The sequence below is a fragment of the Takifugu flavidus genome, chromosome 3 (assembly GCF_003711565.1).
Source record: "Takifugu flavidus isolate HTHZ2018 chromosome 3, ASM371156v2, whole genome shotgun sequence".
Lineage (NCBI taxonomy): Eukaryota > Metazoa > Chordata > Actinopteri > Tetraodontiformes > Tetraodontidae > Takifugu > Takifugu flavidus.
In genome coordinates, this window is record NC_079522.1 from 17,494,752 (window position 1) to 17,511,617 (window position 16,866).

The following is a 16,866-nucleotide window of genomic DNA, read 5'->3' on the forward strand; positions in this document are numbered from 1 at the left end:
GTCAAGAGACATAGTCTCTCCAACGTGTCCTGGGTCTTCCCGGGGTCTCCTACCGGAGGGACATGCCCTGAACACCTCACCAGGGAGGCGTCCAGGGGGCATCCTGACTAGATGCCCAAGCCACCTCATCTGGCTCCTCTCAACGCGGAGGAGCAGCGGCTCTACTCCGAGCTCCTCCCGGATGGCAGAGCTTCTCACCCTATCTCTAAGGGAGAGCCCAGCCACCCTACGGAGGAAGCTCATTTCAGCCGCTTGTACCCGTGATCTTGTTCTTTCGGTCATTAGCCAAAGCTCATGACCATAGGTGAGGGTAGGAACGAAGATCGACCGGTAAATTGAGAGCTTCGCCTTTCGGCTCAGCTCTCTCTTCACCACTACGGACCGGTGCTGCACCGATCCGCCTGTCGATCTCCCGCTCCATTCTTCCCTCACTCGTGAACAAGACCCCGAGGTACTTGAAGTCCTCCACTTGGGGCAGGATCTCCTCCTGGACCCGGAGAAGGCACTCCACCTTTTTCCGGTTGAGAATCAGACTGATCCGATTAAATATACATACAGCATTTCAAGGGAAAAAACAACTTTGAATAAACCATGTCAGTATCAGGTAGGGAGATCATTACTATAGCAAAAATGACTTTATCAAAGAAAAATTATTTTTATAATGCAATATGAAAAGGAATTAACATCAAAACGGTCAGAGCTTCTAGCCATATTTCGGTCATGGCTTCCTTTGGCTGCTTTTCCCTTTATTATTTAAAACAACAAGAAAAGATATCTCTTGATTTACTAGAGTAGCTTGATTTCCCCTTTAAATTTTACTAAGAGTATATTAATCTTGTGTTGTTTTTGTTTTGTGTCATGGACACATGTGTGCTTACCCCTTTCTGTAGATGTGATTTGATATGTGCCGCTGTTTTGTATACGTGAACATTGATATATACTATATATTGTGCAAAACACTGCAATGCCTAAAAGGCAGTTTTCTTTTATTTTTGTAAGAATATCATACATTGTCGCATACAACATATCACATACTGCAAATAAACGTGTTTTTAAAAAAAAAAAAATGTTCATGACTCATTCAATATTGTGCAGCTACCTGAAATTGTTTTTGAGGTATTGCCATTTTCAGACATTATTTAATTCAAATACATCCAAGCAGTCCAGATGTATTTGAATGATGAACAGTTCATGTGATGATCACTTTTATTGCTGTTTTCTGAACACGTCTTCCAAACAGCATGAGGGACGTGTGACAGATATATATTTCAAATAATTAGGTAATACACGACTTTCCTTTGACAAGTATTAAGGTCTAGTGTTAGATTTTATCGAGTTTTATTTCAGCCAGCATAGATAAAAATAATTTTGAAAACGGAACTTGTAGGCGGAACTATTGTTCTGTACTGTTTTCCAGTGCTCTCTAAATTGAAACACCACTCCGTTCACATCGCGCTATCCTGTGTCAATTTTCCGGTAGGGTCAGACACAAACTTCTGGCATTATCTTCAAAGAAAATGTTACAATCTGTCGTTATTTGTTAATTTAAAAAAAAGATACGACCAAAATATGCCTTAAAGAAATTCGCGCACAAGGTTGTAAAGCTGACAATTCCCGCCCCAATACGACTTGAATTATTAAATTGAATGTATAATTGAATTGTTAAATTGCTTTTATTTTGAAGGATGCACAAAACCTTTTCCGCTGCCTCACCCGGATGGATGATACTGTCACACATTGTGCCGTAGCAGTAGCGCGACTGTTTGCGATTAACGAGATTTTAACGTTCATTTAAACCTACCCGGGTCAAATTAAGATGGTTGGAAAGATCAGACATGTCCGTCAGAAGATTCACCAGGAGGCGGTGAAACTCGAAAGGCCGAGCGGTCTCTCTCAGTCTCCTTTTTCGCTGTTCCAGACAGAGAAGCCTCTCTCTGCTGAACAACAAAGTTCTATTGAAAATCAGAAGACTGACCCAACAAAAAATGCCAAAAAGGTCAGTAAGAGTTGTGTTTGTGTTAACATCCGGCATCTGCCCTCTTTAATCCCCTTGGAGATCCAACTCGATTAAATTATAACGTTGGAAACACACACATTCTAGACAATGATCTTTTTTCACACGTATCACACTTATTTAAGCCGTAAATAAACCTAGATTTTAAATTACTAAATACTAAATTTGTATTTGTTGTTTCTTTGATGTGCATGTGTCTTAAATGTTCCTCACTTGTCATATTTCTGAAGAATACATGTGATCATATTTTGGAAAAAGATATTGCATAGTCCTAAACATTAAATGTATATTTTCTTAATCAGCAGGAGGGTCCCCCTACATGAGCCTGGTCCTGCTCAAGGTTTCTTCCTGTTAAAGGGGAGTTTTTCCTTCCCACTGTTGCTTGTTGGGGGTCAGGCCCTGGGATTCTGGAAAGCGCCTTGAAACAATGTTGATTGTAACAGATAAATAAATAAAAGACCATGCAGGTATTCAGGCCTTAAATAAGATGTGATGCTTTACTTCTTGGTGTTCCTCGCAGCCTCCAGAAGAAAGCTCCTTCCTCGCAGGGATCTTTGCTGGTACGAAGATTACTCCAGATGTGCTGGTCCAAACCCTGAAACTGGAAGAGCAGCCACATGTGTCTGCATCACCTACACCTGGTCAGAAAGGTAAGATTTGCTATGAGACAGACTGACAGACTCATTCACTTGATTATGTTAACTGTAAGATGTAACTCCACATTTCAAAATGCTGCGCTGAAATAACATTAGAATTTATTTATGTAATGCTATCAAAAGGGGGCAAATTGTAGCCTGTGACTGCCTTACATCTGAGGCTATAGTCAACCTCTGCAAAGGAAAAACAAATAATAACCATAGGCTGTTTTTGGAGTTCAGACTCTGCTTTCTACAATTTAAGAAATATAAGTGGCCAATTTATCAAGTAATCCTTCCCCAGGTGCTATTAGAACCATCATTACATGGTTCATCATTAAATCTAAGTAATCTAAATTTCAATGCATAATAGAAATTACTACATTGAAGATGGCTACACAATTTAAAGAGCATAGAAATAATAAAAAACAACAATTACAATAAAGAGACTTGAGCATCAATACCATTTATAGTGAATATAAGTTGTATTTAATAGAAGTTGTATTTAAGAGAAGGAGCCTAGTCTTTTAAATAAACTGAAGGTCAGTGAACACATTTTTTCAATAGCCATAACTGAGAGCACTACTAATCTATCTAATCTCAAAATCCAGCCTAGTACTTTAATCTGGCACATCACTGGTTGAATAGCACTTGAGTAAGAATTATTTTGTTGCTTATTACTTTTTACACTTGCAAGAAGTTTTGATCACACTGGAAAACCTGTTTGCTGCATCACGTCTTTGCTCATTTCATGCGCAGCACTACTTCTGTAATATTATTCCATTATCAAAAGTCTTATTGTTTATATCCCCTCAATCCTCCTACAGTATCATTTCAAGATATTGAGGTGTTTGATTTTTGTTGCATGAAGTTTGCTTTTCATAAGCAGATTGATTTTGGAACATTAATGTCTGAAACGCCGCTCTAGTTTTACACCTTTTGGCCACTAGGTGGCGGGATTAGCTCATGGTGAGCGTCACGACATTAAATGTTATGTCTGGATTCTGATGGACTAATAAAGGCTACCGGAACACCCTGTCCAATTTTTAAGAAGAGAAATTACATCAGAAACCAAAACAGAGTACATCCCTTAAAGATCGTCAGAGGGATGCGAGCCTTTGCATCATTCATCCATCATCATCCTGTGGGAATGATGATGGATGAAGGCCTAGTTGCTAAGCATGCAGTGCTGCATGGAGTCTCACTAGACAACTGCTTGCTGCTATTTTTAGACAAGACGCTGTGTAAATTTAGCTCATGCATGAAATCAAGGTTTAGCTGCATCAGTGTTTGCGTGCTTTAGCTCAAAGACACCCCAGATGATGGCACAGTCTCAACCAAAGCGCTCTCTTCTTCAAAATTCTTCCATGTTAAAACACAACGGACACCCCTTACAGCATAATCTGTGTTTAATATCCATCCTTCTTCTCGTGACTGGATCATCTCCAGCAAAAATCCAACTAGATTGCATTTAGCTCACTATGCATTTATTCTATTTATTAGCTGTATAAAATTTGCATTTCAGCATTTAGTCTTACTTGATATGTATATTGTGAGACTTTTGTTTAGAATGAAATGACCCGAGGCCAGTTTTTGCGCAGTTTGAGCGACGCCCTTGTGTTTGGGGACCACTAGCTTTGTCAAGCTGGCCAACAATGATGTTCTTGTGGGAGGCAGCAGTGTGTCTCTAGATGGATGTGGGTACCAACCAAATTACACCCATGTCATTGATAGTAGTGATATCTATTTTCTTTCCATAGATCATAATCTTCAGTAGGTGTTGTTCTGAGCACTTTGTGTAAAGTCCCGGCTGTGAAATTTGATCAGCCCCGGTGGCCTTTTGACAAAGTGCTCTGTCTGCAGTGTAATTAGGGGTATCGCATCGCCACCAGACCCCTGAGGGAAGTCTCTTTATTCTGAGGTCAGCTCCCTAAAGACATGGCCTTCCATCCCCTTCCTCTTCCTCATCCTGACTTCCTGCTCTTGCTCTATGGCCTCCAGGCCTCTCCTTTGTCTTCTCCAGATAAACCGAGGATGGATTAAATCATTTAAACCCACTTATTAATCTTACCTGCCTTGTATCTCAGCATTTTCAGGCTTTTTATTCTAGAACCCTTTGGATGTTTTCTGCCTCTGCGCACAATTGAGCTGACCGGCCTGTTTCCCCCCCCCAGAGCTGTCATGTTTTCTCACATGGTTGCATAAATCAGGGCTATCGGCGCAACGCAGCCTAATGGTTGTGTACATGTGAAACTCTGCAAAGCTGTAAAGCAAACACCTTCTGGGGATCTCTATTTTAGCTGATAATGTAAAAAGTAATAGGCTGCCTTGAGGAGGGTTTCTAGAGGCGCCACACATGTATCGATCTCCATGTATGCACTCTATTTAACAGTCTTATTGTGCTCGCTGGCGTGTTCATTTGACCATGCACTCAGGCAGGGGGGATGCTCGTTATCTTCTCGGACCTCTGCAAAAGACCCATAGCGATCACGCTTCGCTGCAGCCATGTTTCAACGTCAAAGGAAAAGCTCGGTGACATTCGGTGCAAAATGATGAATTATTGAATTATTGCTTCGGTCTGAGCTCAAATCGGTTGTCTCCCGATATTATTGTTTTTCGGGAGTGTAAAATTTCGGCCGCATGAGCTAGAAGGGTTGCATTACTTTGACGATGACACATTTTCAGTAACTTGCAGACTTAAGGTCTGGAGTTTATACCAAGTAAGATCTATCCAAATAAAGTCAAAGAGTCCCCTGCACACCTAACACCTCTGCTGTCAAACCACTTTTAAGGGCTCAGCAGACACCGCCTGTGTCCTTGTCTGCCACTGAAGGTGGAGAAAGGTCACACATCTGGGTGGATGGAGCCGGTGGAGCTGAGGTGGGGCAGCTGTAATCACAGCTATCAATTCCATCCAACAGCGGGAAGACGATGCACCCAGTGGGATCAACGCGCTAGTAAAGCACCCTCCCTGTTTTTTTTCTTTTCTCCAGAATAGGCGCCCCCTCCCTCCCGCTAATGAGAGATTAGGTTTCTCCACCTCTGCCCACATTTGTAGTCAGCAGCAGATGCCTATCTTTGTCTGTCCTCTTAGTGCAAACAGCAGCAAAAACACTTGAGCTGTTTAGCGCTGCGGTGACAGATAAAGGCCTGCTGGGATCTCCAGAGAGTGCAGAGATCTGCCTGTTCTGCAGCATCCACAAACTTGGCAGCTGATGAAATACACACAAGTTACTCCTCACATGCGTAACACACACCTCTGGGTACAGATGTGAATGAAGCAAAAGCAAATTGAATTGCAGCAGTTTCAAGGTGGTGCAGAAGAGAAGGACAATAGTAAAAGCTCTCAATCATCTTTATATGAGCATAACAGTCTGATAACTGGGGGTGATCAGAGAATTGTTCTATTAGATGTGATGCATTAGAAATTAATAAAAAAGAAAAGCCCAACCCTTGTTTACACGTTTGCATCAATTAACTTTTATTAATTCTCAGGATATCATGTCTTCTGCGGTTGTAGCGCTAGCTGTCACAATATGCTGCTAACTTGATCACTTTAATGGGCTGGAAACTCCAGAAATTGGATCAAATGTTTACAGTCATGTAAACCAACGTATTGTGCCTCTAAACAACAATAGATTTTTATTGTTTTCAGTCATTGTAGATTAAGGGATGATGTTCACACCTGAGACAGATGTGGACATATTTGACTGCTACCCAGATGCATTTTAGGCTCCGGCTGCAGAAATACACTCTCCAGCATGTACCAACACGCACCCATGAGCAGGGCTGGACTGGGACCAAAAAAACGGGACTGGTATTTTTAGCCAAGGCGGCCCACACAAGCACACACACACATGAGTTGTGCACAAAATTCTATAGACTACTATTATTTTGCATGCTTAAAATATGACTGAATAAAATGAATCCTGTAATAAGTTCCCATGTTGAACATTTGCCCTTTTAGCCTAAGGTGTACACACATCCCAGCACATTTCCATTGCTAATTCCAAAGGCTATCATCATTTCTGTGTCACTCCAGTGCTTTTCTCACCGGTTGTGTGTAGCCTACATGTGTCTATATATGTCAAAGAAATTTCTTTGGTGTACTAGTTTCTTTTTGTACGTCAATTTCGACCAATCGTGACTGACTTCTCATCTCATCTGTGCTTATTTAAATGTTCTCCTCTCGGGGTCGACGGCAGAAAATGCAGGTGTCTTCTTCGCTGCTGATGTTGGCCAATCAAAAGCAGACAAAGTATCTGTTCCAAACTCCTCGATCTGCCCAGTCACATTTCTCCTCTTAAATAGCCGTGTCTCCTTCCTCTACATTGTTGCTCATTCCAGCTGCGTGCCCCTCCAGCCACCTGTGCGCTCCATAGGGCTGCTGCTGCACTTATTGGCAGCACTGGGCCCGCTGCTGCTGTCAAACTTGTGGTGGCAAACTCATGGAAGCTTTTGAGCTCTTAGCTTCTCTGCGCCCCCTTCGAAGTCTGTGGTTAATTATCCATTTTCACAGATGGACCTCGACTTCTGTCCAACTCTAGATCAACTCAAGTGGCAACATTTGATAGAATTCATTGGACTAGCCCACATGGGCCGCGTTCGTCTCTAACCGTCATCTATAAAAAATATTTATTATACCCTTTTTAAATTAAAATATGATAGCTTCGGCCCAAAAATGTGCTTTGGCCCACCAGTACGCCAGATGGCCTGGCCGTATCTGCCCGTGAGTTCTGCCTACCCAGATCTGCGAGTGGGAGAACGCAGTCAGTGGCATCTAGTGCCTTATCGATTTCATTCACCCTCAAATATAGGAGCGGCTCAAGGCATCGATGCTGAAATAATTATGTCGCTACTCATAAGACTTGATTATTGATACACGATTTTTCTTACCATGAATAAGTGTAAGTCTATAAGGTGAAAGAGAGGAAGGGTTTGATGAAACCAGCAAAATCCACCCTGCCTGCTGCAGCCTCGTGCCTACAGATAAATGAAATGAAATGAGATCAATCGGGGCGTCAGGCTGCCACTGTGCTGCTGGAGAGCCGGGATACGACTGGACAAACAGCGTTCATCACAGACTGCTGCGCTCATCAAAATGACATGCGGCCCAATCTTTTGCCTTTGACCTCTGAACTCCAGAGACCCGCAGCAGCCACAAATCAATGGAGAGAAACTGGGACAGGCATCACAGCTCATGGGTGTGGGGATATTTAGAGAGAGGATCTTTATTTAAGGCAGAGAAATGGCATAAATGCTGGGATATGGGGAGAAATTGGGAAATCAATTCATTTTAAAGTAATATCTATGATGGCTTTTAGGAGGTGGAGTTCAGCTGCTGTTGAATGACTCCACAATTACACTTATTTGATTAAGGTGCTATCAAGGACAGATAAAGAGATTTTATTTGTGTTGTACATCTTTTTTAAAGCCAGTGCAGCTGCATCTAAGTCAAAGTGCATTTTTGGTCAGTGAGCTGTTACCATAATATGCAGTTTTCAGCAAACGGCTCACATTGACTCTGTATCAGCCTGCTGATGTATCATCGTGATTCTAAAGTCTGCTCTCACCTTTAGGCCATTCTGTCAGATGCTGGTCGATGTCTCGGCTGCATTGTTAATTACAGTCATTACCTTCAGGCACACTATTTCAAAACAGTCAGGTCGGAGCTCATTGATCCTCCTCTATTTACGCACACGGAGCCCGTGGTTGGGGCTCATTGTTGCCGTTTCATTTCTGGATCCAATACCATCAGATTGATCAGATTAGATTATCTGAAGTGCCATTAATTCACAAGAGCCAGCGCCTGATCCTTTATCTGCATGGACAGGAGAAGAAATCAAGTTAATTAGATTCATTTTAGCTTGAAAGCTCCCTGAATTCTGCACCACCTCTCGATTTTATTCACTGCAGGAGTCATCGCTGGAGTCATCGTTGTTTCTTAAGTGCACCATAAAGTCACATTTTCAGCTGTTAAACACAGAATCCACAGATCTGATTGACACGACTCTGAAAGGAGAGGACATCTTTCCATTCGTACAGCTCAACATTTACAATTTTGCTTGCACGCTCAAGTCTTTTCAAGTTTTGGTCACACAAAAGTAGAATTGTTATGCCAAAAAAAATCGAAATCTGACCTCTTTCGATGAAGCTTCCTGACTCAAGGCTACTAATAAATCTGTCTAAATAAACTTTATTTATTTATTTATTTTTTGCAATTTCCACTCAGAACAATAACACGGGAGCACCTTGCTGATACGTGTGTTGGATTTTAATTTGTTTCTGTTTTCCCATTTTCACCATTGTTCCTAACTGAGGGGCTGCGATGGAGTTGTCACTAATGTTGCCATTTTACCTAAAGTTATTGTCTCTTTTTTGTAACGCACACACACACACACACGCACACACACACACACACACGCACGCACACACGCACACACACACGCACGCACACACACACACACACACACAAAGATCTATCTGTCCCAGTCTGAGTTCTCACGCCCTGAAGGACATCCTGACTGCAGGGAACGTCAAGGTGGCTTTGATGATAAAAACATTTAACAAAAGGTTCCATTCGTCCTCCAGAGCATCGTCCTACAGCAAATGATGGTTGTTTGTGTGTTTCCCTCATTTTACAGGCAGGATTCCAATGTCTTTTCATTGTTTCTGTCTCATCAACCTTAAAACATAAAATTTGCTTGTGTTTGCATTAATTTGTTAAGTAGTAAAACCTAAAGTTTTCATTGTGTAATGGAAGGGTACATCTTTTTATTTGAATCTATAGTGCTTCTAGTAGCAGTACATTGTCTGAACAGTAGATACAGTAGGAAAGTAAAATTTATATTAACATTAGAAATAAAGAATCAATGCGGATTTAAATCATATACACAGTTTAGCTCCATTGTTTCTTAAGAGTGACCTCAGTTAATAAACTTTCTGTAATTATTAAATGGATATCCAGTAAGAAAAGATATCTGAGTCCTTTTGAATTGATGCATCCTATCATTTACAAACTGATAACTACTTGTGTCACCTGAACTATTCACATAATTTCTAATTTCTGAAAGTAAAAAACCCAGATAAATACAGTATGTTGTACTATAATTGACGGTTTGTACAAAGTTATGGATATCATGCATCTTCACAGATTTTATCATTTCATTTAAGGAATAGAACCTGGGAATAGCACGATCATAAATGACATAAATGCAGTTGTAATCCAAGAGTATTCCCCCGCCACCTTTGATGCTTTCTTTTAATAGGTTGCCACTTCTTGGGATTAACAGCATGTGATGCCACACTAATGACGCACTTCTTTTCACAGATACGGAAAAGAAAATCAAGTCAAAGAAGGAGAAGACAAAGGAGAGGAGGGAGCGATGGCTCAACAGTGAGTTTATACTAACAATCGAATACCAGGAGTTTCTAGTTACGCTGTGTTTTTCCAATTTCTAAATTCACTGTTATATAAATGTTGTTAGGCAGTATTCAGTGACAGGAATACAAGGAAAACTGTAAAATGTGTCAGGACTGCTGGACTGGATCTCAGTGAGATGTGGTATTTCCCTTCTCATGGGTATCAGATGATTGGCAGTAAATGGTGAAAAGCTTGAGACCAGTAATGCGCTCTGTGGTTGCCAGTGAGCGAACAGAAGAAAACAAGCACTGGTGCCTGAATGTGGACTGACTGTTCAGACTGGAGCACAGACAGAGCAAAAATGGAGGAGTGGTCTGAAAACCCATCAGCCGGGTCCCAGTGGTTTCGGATTAAATATTCCTTAAATCCACAATCAACTCAATGCTGAATTCTTGTAAGTCCGAACATCAGCAGAGTAACTAAATATGTTTAAAATGGTGCAAAGATATGCAGGAACTTTTATCATTTACATGGGAGTTTGGAAAACTTCTGCATGTTTCCACTGAAACAGGGAAAAGTTTCCCCTTAACCTAAACTCTTCCTGAAAAAAATAACTAGATTCCCTGGAATTCTTGAGGGGTGTTGCTGAAGAACACTGATAAAGCTTCACTTTATCTATTTTTTTTGATTTGGACTAGAAATGTAGAGAGAGACACCATGACAGGTGGAAGGTCAGACTCTTTAAAGTGTATCTTCCATGGATGGAATTCAGAGCTGGATGAGTTGAAGGTGCACTGTGGGATCTTCCATGTTGTCACTTCTGTTGACATTCAAAGTACATACAAACAAACATGTGTGTTTTTGACGCTGCAACCCTGTGTTGTCTCCAGAGAGCAGGCCTGTTCAGGGTTCAAACAGCTATTGGAGGAACCAACGATTTGAGACTAAATGACTTCATACTGAAACCATGCGACATCCCATATCGGTCCTTTAAATGTGGGACGGGCACTGAAACAAATTAGTGAGAATGTGAAGCATTTTAAGTATGATTACATGAAGCTGAAGGACCTCTTTCACCGCAATGGGTCTCACCGCCGTATAAATCCGCCTGATTTAAATACATTTTCCAGAATGTTGAGGTGCCTTGGAAACGCAAGCTGCACAGATGACTGCTTTTTTTTACCTCTAAAATAAATTCCTAGCAATACAAGTTCCTGGATATGTTGCTGCAAGGGGGGGCTGATGAATCGTAATCACCCCAGTGTAAAACATTGGATACTGCAGGGAGAGAATTGCATCTTAAATAATGCACATATACAGGAGTATACAATCTTAAATCTCTGCTCTCACAGGCTTTTGACCCTTCTGCAATTATCCCAGCAACATCATCGCCATTGCCTCTCATAATTGTGATGAGGCCGGTAACCGTACCCCTCTCCTTCAGCCAATCAATGTCCGGGTAACACAACACATCCTGTTCAGGAGTATAATTAGGCGGTAATGGCCATGCAACCCAGTCCTGCTGAAACCCAAGAACAGCTCCGTGTTTTTTAGATTTCTGTAATTCAATTTATTTTACCTAAAAGAATGGCAACAATGTAGGTTTTATGGCTGCTTATTATTTATTTTAACAAGTAAATAAGACCCTTTATTAAAATAAAATAGTCTCAGATCCTACTTGTTTTTGGAATTATGTGTACTTATTGTGATGATTTTTGTGTATACCACAGTAGGATCTTTTAACTTCTCAATGTATTTTTTTACTCTTAGAGATCAGCTCAATCAAACAGGCCAAAGAGCAACAGGCGGCCGAGGCCCGGAGGAAGGCCACACCTGTTGTGGGGGACATGAGGCCCCTGATCAGCGCCCTGCCTGAACTTTCTGAGCTTGTTGCCACTGCTACCCCTCCCTCCATGCAGACCTCCCGCCGGAAAAGCAGGAAGAACAAAGTGTAAGTACAAACACTGACCAATTACCCACCCATTAGCAGTATTTTCATAATGTTTTCAGCCTTGAAACACATAAATAAGGCAGATTTGGCAGCTTTGATGCCATCACCATGAGCAGAATGAATTAATATCCATCTGCAGAAAATAACACAGTCACACCATTTGGGAAGAAAATTGCATTAAAGACTGATATCACAATTATAGACTTCCACTGCCTTATCTATTGATTTGGTAGTTAAAGCAAAAGTACCTTGAAGCAGGTAAACTCCGGGCTCCAGGTTCAGAGTCTCATACTTTGTAGGTCTGGAATCAAAACTCTGATATTTAAGCAAGAAAATTAAACACTGCACAGGCTCCACAGATGTGATGTACTAGCCTACGATTTAATTTCAGGATGTGATGTTTACATGCATAAACTCATAAACTAATACTTAAAAACATAGTTTAAAGCATTTCACATGAACTGAGCAATGCTGTAAACTGCCGAAAGCAGAGGGAGAAATGAATGTGAGGTTTCCACAGGAACAGAATAAAGTTCTCATCACTTCTGCTGAAGAGAGCAAAACACTCTGAGACTCTTGAATGGTTTCTCATGACACTGAGTTTGTCTTGTTTTGAAGTATTTTTATTTTTCATCATTAGAAAAGAGCCTCAGTCAGAATTTAGATCAGAATTTATAAAGCCAACGAATGACGGGCAACCGTAAAGGTGATGCAGGTGAGTTTTACAGGACAGTGTCTGCATTGTGGCGTAGCGAAGTGGCAACACGCCGCTTGGATGAGAGCAGCAGCTGAAGAAACCATGGAACCTTGATCATTTAATGAATATGTGAGAAAAGCACTCACGGCCGTTCTACAGAACGCATAAATCCTGTCCTGGTAAGATTTGCCTGATGGGATTTTATTTCTATTATCTCCGCTCTCTCTGCCTCCAGGAAAATCCAGCTGACTTGCGCTCTGTAATTTATGTGATGGAGTTACTCAGACTGTCATAAATGCGGCTATAAAAGTTCCTCAGCTCTGAGCCGAAGGCTTCGTTTCATCAGATCCTGCACTAATCACGGTGTCAAACATAATTCAGAGGAAGTAATCAAACTTTTCATATCCCATCTATCCATTTGTTTGATTTTTGGTGAGCAGGATAGGAACCCCCCCCCACATGCCAGTGTGCTGTCTGCGCTACTGTTCTCAAAGTCATTCTGACGGCAAAGGTCACAGCCCGGTGAAGCTTTTCAACCTCGTGTCCGTTCAAACTATTATTCCTGACAGTTTGAAACTGCCAAAACCTTTCACACGAATGTCCTCAAGACGTCCAGCTACTCTAAATTGAGCTGTTCAGGCCTGAGATGATGAAGAACCCAACTGGAAATTCTTCAGACAGTGCTCTATTGTGAAGACAAGAATATTCAGCCCATGCTATTTAAATGAAAACACTATTGTGTTAAAAGCTAGAGCCATAGCATTCTAACCATTGACCCAGGTAGGAAAGCTAATTATTTTTCTTGCCACTCTGCAGTGGATGATATTTCTGGGTGTAATAAATAATTTGAAAGGTCAATTTTTCCTGGCAAAACAGTGAAACTTACCAGCAGGATGAAAGGATGTCTCAGTAATAAAGATAGGTGGCTTTGCTCTACAGGCAGACAGCAGGCCTTAAATGTCTAATATATGATTTCTCAGCTGATAATTATGCTTAGAAAAATAAGATGAAAATCTATATTCTTATTTCTACTAAGTGGAAAGGGATTTCTGTCCCAGGTATCTCTAACCTTGTGGTTTTTGTTCAGTGGAGCATATTTAATGCTATTCCTGTTTATCCCTGCAGGCCAGTAAAGAGAGCTGAGCCCACAGACTTCAGTCAGATGAAACCAGCGCAGAAGCGTAAATTCCTGTAAGCAGCTTTCTCTCATTTTGAACTCGCCTTTCCATACCCCTCACTTAGCACCACCCTGGTTTCGCCTTTGTTTCAGTGAAACGGAGACCGGCCGCTTCGGCGACGCAGTCAGGACGCTCGCTGCCAAAACGAACCCGCTGGCTGATATTGGCGAGCTGCTGAGGAAGAGGATGAGGCAAGAGGAAGAGCAAGGCCCCAGCTAATCAGTCCAAGGGATATTGTCTGTGTGACCGAGAGCTTCCACTTCTTTAAGTCTGGTCGGTCCTTGGGTTTGAGAGGAGGAAGGACCTGACGTCCGATCACAGACCAGCCGCCGACTGCTCTCAGACACACACTTCTGTATATTGTCTGTTCAAAATGTCTCATGTTGACTAATGAATATCGCATTTATTGTTCCCCTTCAATGATAAATTACAATCCTTCGATCGCTCTCTAAGTGTCTATTTTCAGAAGCACGTTTATGGGCATCGACTTGTGCGTTTGCAAACATGCACACCTTTTTTATTTTTTTTTAATCAGCACCTCCACAAACATTCCCACGCTTTTATTCCCAGCATCTTCTCACGATGACACTTTGAAGAGAAGATCAACACCCAACGCTGAGTGACTCATCTGCAATAACCATAGCGACTCCTGCCATCCACGTGCAAGAACATGGTGCGGAAATGACTGAGAAGCCAAAGTGATGATAAGAAAATATTGTCAGCATCCCTGTGTATTTAAAGGAGATGTGAGTTATGAGATGGATTTGCCCCCAACATAAAGGTCTCAAAATGTGACTACAGCTACCGGTTCAACAGTCTTTTTACCGTAGTCTGTGAGGTCACACCCACATTAAGGAATAAATCAGGATTCTCTTGAAAATTAAGTTTGATTATAGAGACTTATTGAATCACTGAGGAAACAAGAAACCAGAGAAAACCGACTCCTCGTGAAATAAAAAAAAATCCCCTTTGTCCTTTCAGCAGCTGCTTGTTCTAAACAAGTCACGGGCTTTCGTGGGTTCTTGCCAAATTGCTATCTTTGCTTCAGATCTTGCTCCGTTATTTTTATATCAAAAACACTTTGCTGCACCGTTCACTTGGAAGCCATCGGAGCTCCTATTTCATGTGGAGTTCACCTGTCCAATCATCACCAGCTTTTAAATCCGCCCCCCAAAATTGCACCTTAAACAAAGTGGACTCCTCCGTTCAAAAAGCACTTTCTAATCTAACGTAAGTTCCAGTGAACGGATTGGAGAAAATGCAGCACAAAAATGGACAGAAAGTCTAAATTCACTTGATTACTGCACAACTGAATTGGTTACAGTTCTGCATAGAGCCTGAAAATCCAGGAAATGATTAATTTTCCAGGCAGTGAGGTCAGACAATCCTTTTTTCAGTACGTAAAATGATATGGAAATAATCAGAGAAATGTGACTCATTTGCCTGAGCTACAATTAGATTAGAGGTAAGAAAAGCCTAATCAATACAAGTTTCAGTGCTGCAGACCATTAAGACCTATTAATAATGGATGTAACGGGAAGAGCACAGTGTCAGATTAAAAGTCACTGGAGCTCACTGTCCTAAGCATCATAATCATTATAGGTGTTTTTTTATTATTAAGCAGAGGCGTTTAAGGACTTGTCTCTTTTATAGGTGCAGATAGATTGTGTTTTCCAGGAAAGGTCTGGCATTCCAGAACCTCAAGTAAGGCCTGATATTAGAGTCTTGACAGAGACACGGGTCTAATCAGATGCTTGGTAACGCCAGAGGATGTCCTTATGCAAACACCGAAGAGGGATGCAGGAAACGGGATTAAAGGGCCAGGCTTCAACAAGTCAGTGTAGGAGACTTACTGAGTGTTTCTGTACTTTTCTGCTAGGAAAAAAAAATCACGAGTACATTTAAAGAACGCACAACAGTGAGAAAAAATTCTCAGACGATGGTATCACAACAATGATCACACAATAGCAAGAATGCAGCCATGGTGAATATGCACGCCCGAGTTTCCTGCTGGGACACGTCAAAATGTCTGCAGCCGGTTGAGTTTTTACTCTGTCCCGCTGAAAATATTCTGTTTATTTTGGGTGAACGTTCCAGACATTTTGTTGGTCCCTTTACAGGGTTACACCCAGAGGTTTGTGCTCTAAATTTTGGAGGTGGGTTAAGTCTCCATTTAGGCAATAAACACAACAGTGGCGCCTGCTGTCAACTGTCAGCGCGGCTCCAATCAAAACGTTGCTGGAGTTTTAGCCTAAAAGTAGCTTTAAGAAACTTGAACAAATACGCTGCACTGTTTGTGCTGCACTGTTCTCAGATGTAATCTGAGTATTTTAAACACAAGCGCCTTGCTTTGAAACCACACCATTTTACATTCTTCTGCTGTGTCTCCATCTAAGGGGATCAAATGATGCATTCAAACGATGACACTGAGAGGTTGGCAAAACCAAAAACTCACCAAGTCAACACCAGTGCAAACATGTAGCTTAATTAGAGTTTGAAAGGTTTCCTCCCCCTCCATCTCCTTGTTGTTCTGTTGATCTCCCCCCTAAAGAAATCAATTCAAAGTTGTGGCCCACTGGGCCGCCATAAAACATGTTTATATTATATCGCTCACCCTTTAAAGGATTCATAAAGGGAATCAGCAAGGAATGGAGCTCCTTTGTGTCTGCACCTCTGGTGCGCTCGTCCCGCGGCGCCTGAGTGTTTCCACGCCGCTCGCCTCGTCATATATTTCTCACACATGACTCATTCATATATTTGCTGTGAAAGGTTGGCAGACCTGCACACTGGAGGCTCTTCCAAAGCACTCGGCTCGGTTTGAGAATTCAGAAAGACTGAACGGCGCTTGGAGATTCTCAATTTCTGAAACCGCTCTGAACTTTGCTGATGCGTGTTTTAACGGCAGCCTTGAAGGCTGGTTTTGCCAATGCAGATGTTGAGTGATCAGTTCAGTTTGCTGCAGGGCGTTTCAAAGACAAATAAAACCGAACAAAGGTAGGTTCATCCTTAGTTAAACTTAGTTAAGTTA

The 16,866-nt window shown here is 41.6% G+C and overlaps 1 protein-coding gene across 2 annotated transcripts; it reads left to right on the forward strand.

Annotated features, from left to right (window-relative positions):
• The first annotated feature begins 1,704 nt into the window (after window positions 1-1,704).
• slx9 (SLX9 ribosome biogenesis factor) lies at window positions 1,705-14,285 on the forward strand. 2 transcript variants are annotated; one of them, XM_057027801.1, is made up of 6 exons: window positions 1,705-1,996; window positions 2,535-2,664; window positions 9,980-10,045; window positions 11,783-11,963; window positions 13,786-13,851; window positions 13,931-14,285. In XM_057027801.1, the coding sequence occupies exons 1-6, from the start codon at window positions 1,817-1,819 to the stop codon at window positions 14,055-14,057; spliced, it is 750 nt and encodes a 249-aa protein (XP_056883781.1). In that variant the 5' UTR covers window positions 1,705-1,816; the 3' UTR covers window positions 14,058-14,285. The 2 variants fall into 2 exon arrangements, with proteins under 2 accessions (XP_056883781.1, XP_056883780.1); XM_057027800.1 differs by having other exon boundaries at window positions 1,705-1,995; window positions 2,522-2,664.
• Window positions 14,286-16,866: the final 2,581 nt, after the last annotated feature.

What these genes read in the sequence shown, in the direction of transcription:
- slx9 (XM_057027800.1), top strand. Translation starts at nt 1,817, where the DNA reads ATGGTTGGAAAGATCAGACATGTCCGTCAGAAGATTCACCAGGAGGCG. An exon ending in ACCTACACCTGGTCAGAAAG is followed by an intron (nt 2,665 to 9,979) that starts GTAAGATTTGCT and finishes TTCTTTTCACAG; the next exon opens with ATACGGAAAAGAAAATCAAG. An exon ending in GAGGGAGCGATGGCTCAACA is followed by an intron (nt 10,046 to 11,782) that starts GTGAGTTTATAC and finishes TTTTACTCTTAG; the next exon opens with AGATCAGCTCAATCAAACAG.